This window comes from Corticium candelabrum, chromosome 11, assembly GCF_963422355.1.
Source record: "Corticium candelabrum chromosome 11, ooCorCand1.1, whole genome shotgun sequence".
Taxonomy (NCBI): Eukaryota; Metazoa; Porifera; class Homoscleromorpha; order Homosclerophorida; family Plakinidae; genus Corticium; species Corticium candelabrum.
The window spans coordinates 773,957-790,271 of NC_085095.1; the positions used below are offsets into that span (position 1 = coordinate 773,957).

Here is a 16,315-nt window from a genome sequence, read left to right on the forward strand (position 1 = left end):
ATGTTGACGCTGGAGTAGGATTCATTTCTACTTCAGCGTCATCATCAACGTCAACGTCAACTTCTAGCGTCATATTGTAAACGGTGAGTCCAAGTCACATTTTCAGTCTGGTTCTATCTGAAACTAAGGGTATAGTAGCTGTTCAAAGAGTTTCTGGTGGGCCATGCTCTCTAGCATTGGAGAAGGACCCAGCCCAAGTCCCTCCTCGACCCCCATCCGTATGTACACGTCTACCTGCGCCCTGAACGTATTCTCGCGTAGCCAGACCATCTCCGCCTACATTCTTCCGGCGAGACATATCTATATGTCTATATATCTATATATCTATATATCTATATATTTATATATCTATATATCTATATATCTATATATCTCGCCGGAAGGATGTAGGCGGAGATGGTCTGGCGGGCTGGCGTGCCTAGTTTTACTGTCTTCGGTATGAGTAGAGTAATATGTGTGCAATTATGGTAGTACTCGAGTCTGCAGTGATTGCCGTTGGTTCCGTTGTAGCAACAAAAACCGTCTCAACAAAAACTTTACGCTTGGGAAATCTGCGTGTTCACTGCTTCCCGCCTAGAGTTAGCGTGTAAAGTTAGAGTTAGGATTAGGGGTACTTTTTCGCCTAAAATGAGATAGTGTCATGGGTGACCACTTTGTATGGGGAAACTATTATTTCTCGTCACACCGTCTCAGAGCGATCAGGCGACTACGTTTCCTAATGCAATGATGGGTATTCCGACACAACTTTTACTTCGCTAACTTGCTCAATAACATTTATTTCATAAGCACCACATTAGACAGTTAATTAATTAATTAATTAATTGTTATTTCGTTCGTACAGCATGGATTGGCAATCTGGCCACTCTCTTGTCATTTCTTCTCGCACCGATTACTGCTTCTCTTGCCAGTCGTTGGGGTGTACGACCATTGTTTATCTCCGGAGCCGTTGTTTTCTCCGCCGGAATGTTTCTAACGGCAGTCACCAACGAGATATGGCAGGCCATATTGGCATATGGTCTGATGGCAGGTTTCGGTAGCTCCATGATCTTCACACCCTGCTACGGTTGTCTAGCTCCCTATTTTCGTAAACGAGCAGCGCTTGCTTTGGGATTAGTTCGATCGGGCAGCTGGATAGGAAGTATTGCACTAGTACCCATCACCACTCTCATCCGAGACACTTACGGTTGGAGATCTCAGTGCGTTTTCATGGGAGGCATCAGTTTGTTGATGATTTTTGCTGGAGCATTGTATCGGCCGAGATCTCCGCTCGCACCTACCAAAAAATCGTCAATTAAAGACGTCGTGTGTAGCTCCTTCATCACGCAGAGACACGTCCGATTCACGGTGTGGGTGTGGTTGCTTTCATTGCACAGCTTTTGCTACTACCTCTCACTCTTCCATTTGGTCAGTATTTCACACTCGTGAGATCTCGATATTAAACATTTTTGTGTGTGTGCAGGTTCGACATGCTGAATGTAAACTCGATGATGTCGACCATACCAGTGCAACCCTCTTTCTCGTATACATTGCAGTCGCTGCTGTGATAGCTGACGTCATTGCGGGAATTCTACAAGATAAATTGTTGAGCAACAAACTCCTGCTATTGCAGTTTTTGATTTTTCTTGGCGGCGTCAACAACATGTCGTTTCCGTTTCTCACAACGTACTCGCATCTGGTCGTATTTGCTGTGATAACCGGAGTAGCGGCCGCTTATATACCGGTCACGTGCGTCATTCCGCAGGTGCTCGTTGGCAAGAAAGACGCAGTCAACGCATTTGGAATTTACGTACTTTCATCAGGAATAACCAGTTGCCTAGGTGGACCCGCAGCAGGTAAATTTTTACGGCGATATCAAGCAGTTGCAGCATGATATTTTAGAGTAGTAATTATGATGATGCCAGAGGCGTAGCTGCAGTACGATCCCTGTCTCCTACTGACGTGATCTCTTCTAGTACAAGATGGGGTCTACCACAAGTTCTTTAGTCTCGCGTAGCCAGCCCCTTCCCGCCTAGTACGGAGACGTAAGGGTTTCAGCGCTTTACAGTACGCCCCAAGTGTAGATACCGCTCACATACAGATAGCCTTGGAATCTCAGATCGACACATTGCGTGCTTTGGTCTGAGGCTCCCAACCCCAAAGTATATGCTCTATCAGGAGCATAGAAAGAGAGAAGATGCTCTTTATATGTCTAGATGCTCCTGGCCCTATACAATATAGCTCTAACCATGCAGACTCTGAGTAGAACTTCAGCTACGCCTCCGTAATATCATTTGACTCTCTTAATTAATTCTTTTTCAGGATGGTATTACGACAGGTACGGTTCATATGACGGTATATTTGTCATCAGTGGAGGAATGTCGGTCCTCTCCTCGATGCTCATGTTTTCTGATATCTATCTAAAGAAGTACGCCGTCACTGCTGATGACGACGATACCGTAGAAGCGTCACGAGCTGATGGAGAAGTATCACGAGCTCAAGACGTCATCACTAGTATGGAATCATCAGTATAGCACTGGACCTTGCTGTTTGTAGAAATCGCAAACTTACAGACTACTGCGCAGTGTCTAGGCAAAAGTAAGTATCAACATAACACAACAGCAAAAGAGAAGCTGCAGCATAGACGTAGAAACCTATTGCATTAGTTTTGGTCCATGGGGTACGTGCACCGTACAAATTTTGACTACGAAGGCGTGGCATTGCATAGCAATTAGGCTGAATATGTTACTATTAATCATATACAAGCCATGCAACACAGCAAAACAAAACAGATAACAATAACACTACATGTACATGTATATTACTAGATCACGGCCATGCATGCATGTCCTATAATCAAGCCAACATGTCTAGAGACTCAAAGTAGACCTTGGACTCTAATGGGGTGGTTTGTGTACCCTCTAGTCTCCAGGCAGCTCAGTAGCGTAGCCAGGCGTACCATTGGGGGAGGGGGGAGTGCACTGAGACTGATGGGCACACTGAAGTATTTGTTGATTCAATGAAAGCTTGCATGACTGAAAATGACAAGCACCAAGGTGCTAAACCCTCGGCTGGCTATCCAGTTGTTCTCTTGCTCATTCTACACCTTCTTACGAACCGTTTACTGTCACTATGACACAAATGGCACGCCCTAGTGATACTACTCTGCAGCTGTGTTGTGTTGTTGACATAGCAACAACACAGTAAAGTATACGTGTGTCTCTAATCATCCGTGCATCATTGCAACACTTAGACAATTGGCGACTCCGCTCTTTACAATTTAGCACACGTAACCATAGCCTAACAATATCGCATGCGCAGAAGGCGTGGCGAGTAGCAGCATTACTAATGTTAACTCTAGCGCATGCGCGCCTCGGGTTAATTACGTGCTGCTACAGACATGCAATACATGTACAACAAATATAATTATATTCTTTTTTGTTTTCAGTCTCATTGATGCCAGAGTCCTGCTCCTCTTCAAAGAGGTTTGGCAATATTATTCTTCGTGAAAATTTAGAAATAGCACAGTCACATGACTATATTTGGAGGGTGTGCGCGCCCCATGCGCCCAAAACCGCGCCTGTCCAGGTACGCTTTCTGTAATTTAGCAATTAAACAAACCTCTGAATTTCCATGTGGCCCATACAAAGGCAGAGTTCCAAATGCGTGACCACAGCATACTGTCTAAGCAAAGACTAGACTCATGATACACAAACGGCCTACTGTACTGAGTAACACAGAAAGAAAATTTTTGTCCCAACTAGCCGTTCACTTTCTATTCAGTTCAACAATATAAAACAATCTGTATTAGTTAGTGTACTCCTATCATCAATAACCACTGGCACTTGGACTTGCAAACAAACTACTAAAGTAGATATGGAAGCCTGTTCGACATCTTTTCTTTACTAAATTTATAAAGATATTTAATCTCAAAGTCACATATCTATTAATTTAATACATACATATATTTATATATATAATTTCAAAGTGCACAACTAAGAAATTAATTAATGTATTAAACGTCTCCTACCGTGACTGATAGAGCAGCATGTATGTATCACGCTCCCACTGCTACACCGACGTCTCCACAGAACCAACAACTTCAGCAGCCGGTGATGACTTTGGTTCATTCTTTGACGCTTCTGTCACCATTTCACTCTTTGTTTTCGTAGAACACGATACACAAAACATCAGTAAACAAGAGACTACTGAGAAACCACCAGCAATCGTGAAGACGACATCATACGATCCTGTTGCATCAAATGCCCAACCTGAACACAAATCGATATCAATTAAGTCTGCAGTAGAACGAAGAGCAAGTTGTATTGAAACAGACATACCTCCTGCGGGTCCACCAAAACAACTAACAAGTCCTCCACTAAACGAGAGAATACCAAAAGCATTGACTGCCTCTTTACTTCCGACCAACTCTTGAGGTATGACGCACATTGCCGACAGAAATGAGTCCCCGATTCCGATCAGTATCGAGTATACAATGAGATGACGATACGTCGTCAGAAATCGGAAGGAAAGGTTGGCTACACCACCAACAAAGATCACAAACTGCAAGATAAGAATCTTGTTCTTCACCTTGTCCTGCAAAATTCCATTAGAGATGCTGCAACATGCAGCAGCAGCTGAAAGGTAAACAAGAAGAAGTGACGAAGCGGTTGAATCAACACCCAGCATACACCTAGCATGTCGAACCTATACAAATCGTCGACAGTTTCCAAGCCAACACGCAGTCAAGACTTCTTAGCAATCACTGACCAAATGAAAGAGCACGAGATACAGTTGAAAGAAATGAAGAGAATGTATCCATACCCACACGGCGAATCGACGGTGTCTCTGTGAATTGCATGACTGCACGACAATCTCTTTGACCGATGGTCTAGCAGAAGCAGGTTGCACGGGTCGAGGCCGATACAGCGCACCCATGAAAATCGTCAATGAACCAATACATCCCAAGAACACGCACTGCATTCTCCAACCAAACTCGTCGCGAATGACAGTCATGCAGGAAACGAAGGCAAGGTTGCCAAACCATGATCCTGATCGAGCTAAACACACAGCAAGCGACTTCCTCTTTCTGAAATACGCAGGAAGACTGCCGACGGTTGGAGAGTACATCATGGAGCCACCAAGTCCGCCCATCACACCGTATGTTAGTATGGCCTGCCATATCTGATTGGTGGCTGCAGTTAGAAAGAGACCGATTGAAAAGAGACAACAGCCGGTGATCACAACTGGTCGGACACCCCAACGAGTGGCAAGAGAAACAGACAATGGTCCAAGTAGAAAAGTGAACAAAGTTGCTTGGCTGCCAATCCATGCTGCAAAAAGAATTAGACTAATTTAAAATCAATAGCAATCAACATAGAATCTGGTTCAGTAAAATTATGATCATCAGCAGTATATACCGACATCTCTCATTGAAACATAAGTGTGCACCGCTTGCAAAAAACAAACGATGTGCAGGTGGACAAATAAACAAACAAACCAACAAACATGTTGATAAAGACAAATACCAGACACTTTGTTCCCTTAACTTTCTTACAAGTAGACAGTCTTTCAATCCCTAGCTAGTCTTCACACACACACACACACACACACACACACACACACACACACACACACACACACAGACATACTCACGTGCACGTGCACACACACAGACAGACAAACAGACACACACACACACACACACACACACACACACACACACACACACACACTGACACACACTGACACACACACACACACACACACACACACACACACACACACACACACACACACACACACACACACACAAGTACAAGCAAACAAACAGATATGCCAAAGTTATTGGTTTGTACAATTCTACACAAATAGTATTGAGTTGTGTAGCAGCCCAGCTCAACCGTTTCGTAATTGCAAATGACCAACTTCGTTTCAAGTGTGCATGTGATGTATTTGAGCATGCAGCACTACTAACAGCAATCTACTCTACAATTCTGTCCCTTCATCTGAAAATCCATATGCTCAGTAATATACAATCGGAAAACTATTGTCAGTACATACCACAATAATTGTCAGTATTTCACACTTTGTCAAATCTCGATATTTAAAAAAATGTGTGCAGGTTCGACATGCTGAATGTAAACTCAATGTCGACCATACCAGGTCAGCTTTCCTTCTCATATGCATTGCAGTCTTTGCTGTGATAGCTGACGTCATTGCGGGAGTTCTACAAGATAAATTGTTGAGCAATAAACTTCTGCTATTGCAGTTTTTGATTTTTCTTGGCGGCATCAACAACATGTTGTTTCCGTTTCTCACAACGTACGCGCATCTGGTCGTATTTTGCTGCGCTAACCGGGGTATCAGCCTCTTGTATGTCGGTCTCGTGTGTCATTCCGCATGAGCTCGTTGGCAAGAAAGAAGCAGTCAATGCATTTGGAGTTTTTGTGCTCGCTGCTGGAATAACCAGTTCCGTAGGTGGACCCGCAGTAGGTAAATGTTGATGGTGGTATATTTCCTGGTATCTTTATATATATATATAAATTATATATCCAGTGGTAATGCTTGCATGGCTTAACTTAAGTCAACCTTTGAGAAGTATGTACTTCCCCTGAAAGGGTTGTCGATAAGGCTTCCACTTTCGGAATCGGATAGGTATCGCACCGGGCTGCCTTGTTGATGGTCTGTTTGAGCCTCCACAGATCCTGATCAATTTGTCCAGCTTCAATATCGGAACTATACAAGTAGGCGTCGCCCATTCAGACTGAGTAACGGGGGTGATAATGCCGTCAGCTTCCTGTCGTTTTAGCTGATCCCGACCCGTTCTCGGAAAGCGTAAGGTATGCTTATGGCCTTGCAAAACTTGGGCTAACTGCTGAATCCGCTACAAGTTTTGCTTCTGGTTCCTTATATATATTATAAGTTTCCAGCCCCGGTTAGAAAAGATTCTTGTGTTTCCTCACTACACTTGATCTATTCCAAGAGCTAGATAATATTTGAAATCTCTTTCCATTCCAGGTTGATTTCCTTCAGCCAGTCTCATCCCAGGAGGCTGACACCTTCCCTTTTTACCACCAAGAGCGGTAGGGTAACTCTTCATTCTCTCGACCTGATTTCACTTTGACTGCTAGCTTTCCCAACAGTGGAATCACCTCGTTCGTGTCAGTTTCCCAGCCGATTTCCTTCCATTTTTCCATTGTTGTCGGTAGGTCTTTTCCGACAGTATCCAACTCCATATCTAGTCGTCGACCTTCCACCACTATCTGAACTGTAAGGGATCTATTCTTTGATCCCTTTGTCGTGTGATTCACATAAAATATGCTACCTCTTCCTCTGATTCTGACTTCTCTTGGTTGACGTCTTCCTCTACCTTCTGAGTCTTGTGTGACCTCTTTGGAAGAGTCTTGTGTGACCTCTTCGTGGCGATCCTGCCTGCCTGTCCCACCGCTTTATTGTTAGAGTAACAGGTCATCGCTGTAATGTGCCCTCTCTCCAGGCACGAGTGGCGTTCACTGTCTTTTGAAACGACAATTTCCTGCCGAATGGTTGGTGCCGCCATATGTGTAACAGGGTGTCCTTCCCAACTTTCCAGACTCTCCTTTCCTCACTGTGACTTTTCTTGGCCACTTGTATTGCCGCCTCTCCTAGTTTTGAGGTATAGTGCCATGAACCGCTTCTACGTTCATTCCTGTATGCGGTTTCCATGCCACGTGCGATATCCATTGCTTTCTGAAACGTGAGCGCCGTCTCCGTGAGTAGCCTCCTCTTCACACGTTCATCTGCTATTCCACAAACAATTTGGTCGCGCAGATGTTCGTCCAGTCTGTCTCCAAACTCATGCAAGCACAGTGTTCTGCTATCTGTCGTAACTCAGTCACAAACGTTACCACTTCCTCACATTGTTGTTGTAAACGGATGTTGAATAAGTATCGTTGTACCGTCACTGTGGGTTTCGGGCTATAGTGCTTCTGCTGCATCTGCAGCTTCTCGCAAAGTGTCGCGTACGACGTGTCGGGTGGTTTTTGAGATGCTACAAAGACTACGAATCAGATGGTATGTCGCCTTCCCACATCAATTTAGCAATTTAAGGCACGCTTGATGTGTATCTTCATGTGCGATCCCGTTTGCGACGAAAAACTGTTCTTGTCTCTCCTGGTAGACTCCCATTCTTCGGACGACACCTCGTACTCTTCGAAGCGACTGTCTGGTAGGACTAGTCGCAAGTAACCCGATCCTGCTTGCAGAGTCACTTGCTGCCTTCCCTCTGCCGGGTTTGTTTCGTGTTCAGTCCTCGTCGCCAGAAATGTAGTGTATTTACCACTCTGCTTACTACTACACAGAGTAGTCTCACCTAAGTCCACGGATCTGCTCCGCGAACTAAATGGTTCAGTGGCGTAACTGGGGATCGTACTGTAGTACGATCTCCATCTCCTTCTTACTTGCATCTCTTTACAAGATGCATGGGTCTACTAGCCTCGGTTCCAGATGCTTCCCGTACGTACTACTGCACGTGACAGGTATATGGGGTCAAAAGTAGGAGGGGCGAGCGGGAAAGCGTCTGGGCGCACTGCTAATACAAACGAGTTCAGGGGCGGGAAAGCTATTAGATCCAAATTATACCATTAGTCTAACTGTACGGAGACATAAAAGAACGAAGTGCTACAACTGTTTGTCAGCGCTTTACACTACACCTCTAGTTCCAAAGTCTAGCCAATTCCTAGCCTTGGAATTCCAGATCGACACACTTGCGCGCTTTAGACCAAACCCTGAGTACACGCGTACAACTACTTCATACATGCAGTACTCCCTGTTATCATTTGACTCTCTTAATTCTTTTTCAGGATGGTATTTCGACAGGTACGGTTCGTACGACAATGTATTTGTCATCAGTGGAAGAATGTCGGTCATCTCTTCGATGCTCATGTTTTCTGATATCTATCTAAAGAAGTACGTCGTCACTGCTGCTGACGACAGAGAAGCATCACGAGCTCAAGATGTCATAAGTAGTATGGTAACATACTCTAGAAATCGCAAGCTTACTGTAGTATCTAGATACAGACTACTGCGCAACGTATAGGACGCGCCTGGATTTATGTCTCTAGACTAGAGACACAACGACTTATTATTACGCATTATCTAAAAGTTTCCGAATACTAGCCACATTACGCGGGCATACCCTGACTAAGAAGTCTAGTTAACCTAGAGCTATACCCTGAACCGGAAGTCTGAGGCAATCCGCACGCATGCTGCTGCATGGGACCAAAGTTACTTTCGACATATTGGTCCGGCGGCCGACGGACCCGCCGTACCTGTTCCGACGCCCATACGGGTAGCTAGATAACAAGTTTACTAGCGCTCTATACAATACACAAACAACCGAGAAGTACCTCAAAATCGCCTTCGAACTGCGGTGTTTGTCGAGTTTCTGCGTCCAAGTTGGCCGCGTGCATGTTTGTCTAGCTAGACAGTTCCAAGACCAAGACAAACTATCGCCCTAAATTTTATATCAATCAATCGAATATACGGGGACTTTGGTTCAGGAGGGCGAGTCAAGAGGTACTCGCACCGGTAAAGTGTTCCTTTACTTAATTAAGCCAGAGGGGAACTCTCTCCAAATACTAAAAGTTGTTGAAAGAAAGATACGAGGCCTAATATCTTCCTGCAGGAAGCGTAATTACGGTCTAGGCAGAAGCAGAGAATGAGCTAAGAGTTGTTCACACGATTCCCCCGTATGAGTTGCTCTGTCCTCGTTTGACAGTAAATACTATAGGTTTATTTAACCGTACCGAGTGCTCCCAACGCATCCAAAATGCAGCGACATGATCTATGAACTAGTCTAGGAAGGACCTCCTTGAGGCTGCATGGTTGTTGAGACACAATCCTTACCTTGAAAAAAGTGCACAGGTATATCGGCCCTTCCTTGCTAACCAACAGTCAGTTCTGACAGCACATGCGGGTACTAAACACGCCCACACAGGCAATTTCAATGCTGCCGCCAACGGAAGTCAAAAGGGGGAAAGGCTGACTGCTCGAGACTACTGCAGTAAACAGTTGCAAACAGTTGTGTCATGAAGTGACAGCTTTCATCTGAGAGATGGTTGATTATGGTGAGAGTTCTCCTTTAATTGCCGAGCGTAGCGAGGCTTCTAATCCGGGTCGCACAACAGAAATGGGCGTGGTCCTATCTGGGTCTCCATCGAGCTTTTGGTATATATATATTGTGTGTGTGTGTGTGTGTGTGTGTGTGTGTGTGTGTGTGTGTGTGTGTGTGTGTGTGTGTGTGTGTGTGTGTGTGTGTGTACACACAAATCTCAAATTTCTCCTCCCCACGACCACGTTTCATGATAGCACCTACCTTAAAAAATCGTTTCCCTGTCCGACTACAGATGAGCCTAAGAACGATTCGTGCAAGTGACCAAACGGCTGCAAAAACGCTTCATGAACTTCCGTCGCCCCATCCTTTTGTATTGTAGCTAGGGACTGTGTGTACATGACAACCAAGAAACACCTTCAGGAGTTGAATGCCACCTACAGTCAACTATTCACACGTCAGTATGATCAATCCTTTACTACACTGTGCTGCATCTGTTGATAGTCCATGTTTGCTGATATCAATTTCTATGTCAGTAATACCATAGACCACGGTCGTTACAACGGAACTGAGTGCATACCTAGACTGTACATTTCAATTGTCTTGATCACGCTCGCAAAACGACGACCACCTATACCAGGCCCATTTACGTAATCTAAACTACTAGGAAGTTTGCATGTTTACTTCCATGACAGCTAGGGTTTCAACAAATACGTATTGTCTAGCTAGGACTCGGCGTTTCAGTAGACGGTCTGAAAACTCCGTTGGACGTGTTACTCACGAATGCGAGACGCCTACGGATACCTTACAACTAGTTATTAACTAGTTGTACGGTATCCGTAGGCGCCTCGCGCGTTGGTGACTAGCACGTCGCAACGGAGTCTTCTGACCGTCTACGTAGCCTACTGAAACGCCTCGCCCTACGTAGACTGTACACGAATTTATTGAAATACTTTCATGGAATTACCGTAAACATGCAAACTTTCTAATAGAGTACAGGGACGTGTGAATAGTTGACCGTAGGTGGCAATCAGCTTCTGAAGGTGTTCCTTGGTTGTCAGTACACACAATCTCTAACTACAATATAAAAGGATGGGCGACGGAACTTCATGAGGCTTTTTCGTCGCCGTTTGGTCACTTGCACGAATCGTTCATAGACCGATCTCTAGCTAGAGTCGGACACGAAAACGATTCTTTGAAGTAGGTCCTAAAATGAAACGTGGTCGTAGTGAGGACAAATTTGAGGTTCATATGTACACACACGCGCACACACACGCACACACACACACGCAAGCACAGCGTGCCATATAGGACCACGCCCCTTTCTTTGTGCGACCCGGATTAGTAATTAGAGCCTCGAAGCTACAAAATTTCGTCATGCCACATCCGGGCTCTCACGATTGACACCCTGTCCTGCATGGCCAGAAGTAATACGACCGACAGTTCCACTCGACCCAACTCTGACCAACAAGAACGGAAGTTGGAGTTACCCGAGGGGGACCATTTCCAATGCAAACCAAGTGTTTTCAAATTGTTGATGCAGCCAACAAACTCTGTGGACACAGGCTGGTCGTGGGTCATCTGCTTTGCTTGCGTTTGCGCTTCTTTTATTATGGAAGGCTTATTGTCCGGATTTGGAGTGCTGTACGTTGGGCTTCTAGGCTTCTACAGCGCTACTAATGGCACCAGCGATACTATTTGTTCTACTAGCAACTCCAGCACGTCAATGAGTGGAGAAATTGGTACGACGTTTGTCCCTTGCATGAGTGGTAAATGTGCCTTGTGCACGCATTTCAGACGAGCGAGAAATTAGATTGTCATAGCACTCGAGCTCGTTTCTACGACTAACAGAAGACAATGCCTATTGTACTAGTAACCTGACACTTGTCTGTTGTGTACACAAAGCACAATACAAATGTAAATTTTTAGTTCGTCAAAACCGAAAGTGTATATTGTTGTGTGTGAAGTCCGCTTTCTATCACCGTTTCCGTAGCTGCACATAGCTGTCTATAAGACAAGTAGTTGTTTGAACTAGAGCGCTTGACTCCAACTCATGAATGTAATGCTATCTGTAATCATTAGGCAGTGTGGGAAAACACGTGACGTATGACGTCTGTAACACGTCTACACTTGTCTAATTAGCATATGAAAACGTGCCGTAGCCTCGCGTAGCAGACCCTTTCTCGCCGCGTCATGCGGGAGAGGGTCTGGCTACGCGAGACTAGTCCCTTGCAGAGCCGTTTAGATACGGCTCTGGTCCCGTGTGTCAATAACTTAAACAAAATTACAAAATGCGGTTTGCCACATTGAAATGCATGAGATATACGTATACCTACATTTCGGCCCACATACGGGTATTTGACGTCACGACCAAGAGAAATGCCGCTATGCTAATCTCTGCAACCTACGTATACCTGTTCTCATCTACATGCATCTCTAGGAAATGTACGCAATCAGGTATTTCCATAAATCTTTGACTAACGAAAATGCCATTTTGGAAAAGTGCACAGGCATTTATCCCGGACGGTTCCCACGTGGCTCAAGTTCAATGAGAAAGGAGAACAACATGATGTCATCAGATGGACGGGCTCTGTATGATTCTAAATTTCCAGCAACTAGCCTGCAAAACAGGGGCTTGAAAATTTCAATCTGACGAGGGGTCATAATATCAAGCAAATATGCCTGAGACGGAATACTCATTTAGCACCGTGCTATCATACCACTAATTTAGGATGTTGTATGTTACATAGAATATCTGCTTCATAGAATAGACCCTAAGATACTTTGCTATTATCTTGCTTAGACTTAGTAATCCTATATGAGCCAAAAACGCAATCGTAGCATATGATGGCATATGGTAGAGAAGAAGGTCAATGCAGCCAATTTAGTAGATGTCCTAAGCCTGGTTTACATTAAGACGCCTTTAAAAGACCGCCTCCAGAGAGGCGGTATTCTTTGATGTTGACGCTGGAGTAGGATTCATTTCTACTTCAGCGTCATCATCAACGTCAACGTCAACTTCTAGCGTCATATTGTAAACGGTGAGTCCAAGTCACATTTTCAGTCTGGTTCTATCTGAAACTAAGGGTATAGTAGCTGTTCAAAGAGTTTCTGGTGGGCCATGCTCTCTAGCATTGGAGAAGGACCCAGCCCAAGTCCCTCCTCGGGCCCCCATCCGTATATACACGTCTACCTGAGCCCTGAACGTATTCTCGCGTAGCCAGACCATCTCCGCCTACATTCTTCCGGCGAGACATATCTATATATCTATATATCTATATATCTATATATCTATATATCTATATATCTATATATCTCGCCGGAAGGATGTAGGCGGAGATGGTCTGGCGGGCTGGCGTGCCTAGTTTTACTGTCTTCGGTATGAGTAGAGTAATATGTGTGCAATTATGATAGTACTCGAGTCTGCAGTGATTGCCGTTGGTTCCGTTGTAGCAACAAAAACCGTCCCAACAAAAACTTTACGCTTGGGAAATCTGCGTGTTCACTGCTTCCCGCCTAGAGTTAGCGTGTAAAGTTAGAGTTAGGATTAGGGGTACTTTTTCGCCTAAAATCAGATAGTGTCATGGGTGACCACTTTGTATGGGGAAACTATTATTTCTCGTCACACCGTCTCAGAGCGATCAGGCGACTACGTTTCCTAATGCAATTATGGGTATTCCGGCACAACTTTTACTTCGCTAACTTGCTCAATAACATTTATTTCATAAGCACCACATTAGACAGTTAATTAATTAATTAATTAATTGTTATTTCGTTCGTACAGCATGGATTGGTAATCTGGCCACTCTCTTGTCATTTCTTCTCGGACCGATCATTGCTTCTCTTGCCAGTCGTTGGGGTGTACGACCATTGTTTATCTCTGGAGCCGTTGTTTTCTCCGCCGGAATGTTTCTAACGGCAGTCACCAACGAGATATGGCAGGCCATATTGGCATATGGTCTGATGGCAGGTTTCGGTAGCTCCATGATCATCACACCCTGCTACGGTTGTCTAGCTCCCTATTTTCGTAAACGAGCAGCGCTTGCTTTGGGATTAGTTCGATCGGGCAGCTGGATAGGAAATATTGCACTAGTACCCATCACCACTCTCATCCGAGACACTTACGGTTGGAGATCTCAGTGCGTTTTCATGGGAGGCATCAGTTTGTTGATGATTTTTGCTGGAGCATTGTATCGGCCGAGATCTCCGCTCGCACCTACCAAAAAATCGTCAATTAAAGACGTCGTGTGTAGCTCCTTCATCACGCAGAGACACGTCCGATTCACGGTGTGGGTGTGGTTGCTTTCATTGCACAGCTTTTACTACTACCTCTCACTCTTCCATTTGGTCAGTATTTCACACTCGTGAGATCTCGATATTAAACATTTTTGTGTGTGTGCAGGTTCGACATGCTGAATGTAAACTCGATGATGTCGACCATACCAGTGCAACCCTCCTTCTCGTATACATTGCAGTCGTTGCTGTGATAGCTGACGTCATTGCGGGAATTCTACAAGATAAATTGTTGAGCAACAAACTCCTGCTATTGCAGTTTTTGATTTTTCTTGGCGGCGTCAACAACATGTCGTTTCCGTTTCTCACAACGTACTCGCATCTGGTCGTATTTGCTGTGATAACCGGAGTAGCGGCCGCTTATCTACCGGTCACGTGCGTCATTCCGCAGGTGCTCGTTGGCAAGAAAGACGCAGTCAACGCATTTGGAATTTACGTACTTTCATCAGGAATAACCAGTTCCCTAGGTGGACCCGCAGCAGGTAAATGTTTACGGCGATATCAAGCAGTTGCAGCATGATATTTTAGAGTAGTAATTATGATGATGCCAGAGGCGTAGCTGCAGTACGATCCCTGTCTCCTACTGACGTGATCTCTTCTAGTACAAGATGGGGTCTACCACAAGTTCTTTAGTCTCGCGTAGCCAGCCCCTTCCCGCCTAGTACGGAGACGTAAGGGTTTCAGCGCTTTACAGTACGCCCCAAGTGTAGATACCGCTCACATACAGATAGCCTTGGAATCTCAGATCGACACATTGCGTGCTTTGGTCTGAGGCTCCCAACCCCAAAGTATATGCTCTATCAGGAGCATAGAAAGAGAGAAGATGCTCTTTATATGTCTAGATGCTCCTGGCCCTATACAATATAGCTCTAACCATGCAGACTCTGAGTAGAACTTCAGCTACGCCTCCGTAATATCATTTGACTCTCTTAATTAATTCTTTTTCAGGATGGTATTACGACAGGTACGGTTCATATGACGGTATATTTGTCATCAGTGGAGGAATGTCGGTCCTCTCCTCGATGCTCATGTTTTCTGATATCTATCTAAAGAAGTACGCCGTCACTGCTGATGACGACGATACCGTAGAAGCGTCACGAGCTGATGGAGAAGTATCACGAGCTCAAGACGTCATCACTAGTATGGAATCATCAGTATAGCACTAGACCTTGCTGTTTGTAGAAATCGCAAACTTACAGACTACTGCGCAGTGTCTAGGCAAAAGTAAGTATCAACATAACACAACAGCAAAAGAGAAGCTGCAGCATAGACGTAGAAACCTATTGTATTAGTTTTGGTCCATGGGGTACGTGCACCATACAAATTTTGACTACGAAGGCGTGGCATTGCATAGCAATTAGGCTGAATATGTTACTATTAATCATATACAAGCCATGCAACACAGCAAAACAAAACAGATAACAATAACACTACATGTACATGTATATTACTAGATCACGGCCATGCATGCATGTCCTATAATCAAGCCAACATGTCTAGAGACTCAAAGTAGACCTTGGACTCTAATGGGGTGGTTTGTGTACCCTCTAGTCTCCAGGCAGCTCAGTAGCGTAGCCAGGCGTACCATTGGGGGAGGGGGGAGTGCACTGAGACTGATGGGCACACTGAAGTATTTGTTGATTCAATGAAAGCTTGCATGACTGAAAATGACAAGCACCAAGGTGCTAAACCCTCGGCTGGCTATCCAGTTGTTCTCTTGCTCATTCTACACCTTCTTACCAACCGTTTACTGTCACTATGACACAAATGGCACGCCCTAGTGATACTACTCTGCAGCTGTGTTGTGTTGTTGACATAGCAACAATACAGTAAAGTATACGTGTGTCTCTAATCATCCGTGCATCATTGCAACACTTAGACAATTGGCGACTCCGCTCTTTACAATTTAGCACACGTAACCATAGCCTAACAATATCGCATGCGCAGAAGGCG

General features: G+C 44.8%; 3 protein-coding genes across 4 annotated transcripts; 2 read left to right on the top strand and 1 right to left on the bottom strand.

Annotated features, from left to right (window-relative positions):
• Nucleotides 1–963: 963 nt before the first annotated feature.
• On the top strand, nt 964–2,510 carry LOC134186471 (monocarboxylate transporter 14-like). Its single transcript, XM_062654447.1, has 3 exons — nt 964–1,404; nt 1,460–1,832; nt 2,299–2,510. The coding sequence occupies exons 1-3, from the start codon at nt 964–966 to the stop codon at nt 2,508–2,510; spliced, it is 1,026 nt and encodes a 341-aa protein (XP_062510431.1).
• Nucleotides 2,511–3,940: 1,430 nt separating this feature from the next.
• On the bottom strand, nt 3,941–10,438 carry LOC134186988 (monocarboxylate transporter 14-like). 2 transcript variants are annotated; one of them, XM_062655097.1, is made up of 4 exons: nt 10,334–10,438; nt 4,747–5,309; nt 4,317–4,683; nt 3,941–4,247 (listed from the first exon to the last, which is right to left on the bottom strand). In XM_062655097.1, exons 2-4 carry the CDS (start codon nt 5,128–5,130, stop codon nt 4,048–4,050), a joined length of 951 nt encoding a protein of 316 aa, XP_062511081.1. In that variant the 5' UTR covers nt 5,131–5,309; nt 10,334–10,438; the 3' UTR covers nt 3,941–4,047. The 2 variants fall into 2 exon arrangements, with proteins under 2 accessions (XP_062511081.1, XP_062511080.1); XM_062655096.1 differs by lacking the exon at nt 10,334–10,438 and having other exon boundaries at nt 4,747–5,392.
• Nucleotides 10,439–11,468: 1,030 nt separating this feature from the next.
• Nucleotides 11,469–15,721, top strand: LOC134186728 (monocarboxylate transporter 14-like). The gene is made up of 4 exons (XM_062654760.1): nt 11,469–11,811; nt 13,854–14,416; nt 14,472–14,844; nt 15,311–15,721. Exons 1-4 carry the CDS (start codon nt 11,487–11,489, stop codon nt 15,520–15,522), a joined length of 1,473 nt encoding a protein of 490 aa, XP_062510744.1. The 5' UTR covers nt 11,469–11,486; the 3' UTR covers nt 15,523–15,721.
• The last annotated feature ends 594 nt before the right edge of the window (nt 15,722–16,315 follow it).

Excerpts from the sequence above, each read along its gene's own strand:
- LOC134186471 (XM_062654447.1), top strand. The coding sequence starts at position 964 with ATGTTTCTAACGGCAGTCACCAACGAGATATGGCAGGCCATATTGGCA. Across the intron at positions 1,405-1,459 it reads ACCTCTCACTCTTCCATTTG|GTTCGACATGCTGAATGTAA; the intron begins GTCAGTATTTCA and ends GTGTGTGTGCAG. Across the intron at positions 1,833-2,298 it reads CCTAGGTGGACCCGCAGCAG|GATGGTATTACGACAGGTAC; the intron begins GTAAATTTTTAC and ends ATTCTTTTTCAG.
- LOC134186988 (XM_062655097.1), bottom strand. The coding sequence starts at position 5,130 with ATGGGCGGACTTGGTGGCTCCATGATGTACTCTCCAACCGTCGGCAGT. Across the intron at positions 4,684-4,746 it reads ATCTCGTGCTCTTTCATTTG|GTTCGACATGCTAGGTGTAT; the intron begins GTCAGTGATTGC and ends CGATTTGTATAG. Across the intron at positions 4,248-4,316 it reads TTTTGGTGGACCCGCAGGAG|GTTGGGCATTTGATGCAACA; the intron begins GTATGTCTGTTT and ends ATTTGTGTTCAG.
- LOC134186728 (XM_062654760.1), top strand. The coding sequence starts at position 11,487 with ATGGCCAGAAGTAATACGACCGACAGTTCCACTCGACCCAACTCTGAC. Across the intron at positions 11,812-13,853 it reads GTCAATGAGTGGAGAAATTG|CATGGATTGGTAATCTGGCC; the intron begins GTACGACGTTTG and ends TCGTTCGTACAG. Across the intron at positions 14,845-15,310 it reads CCTAGGTGGACCCGCAGCAG|GATGGTATTACGACAGGTAC; the intron begins GTAAATGTTTAC and ends ATTCTTTTTCAG.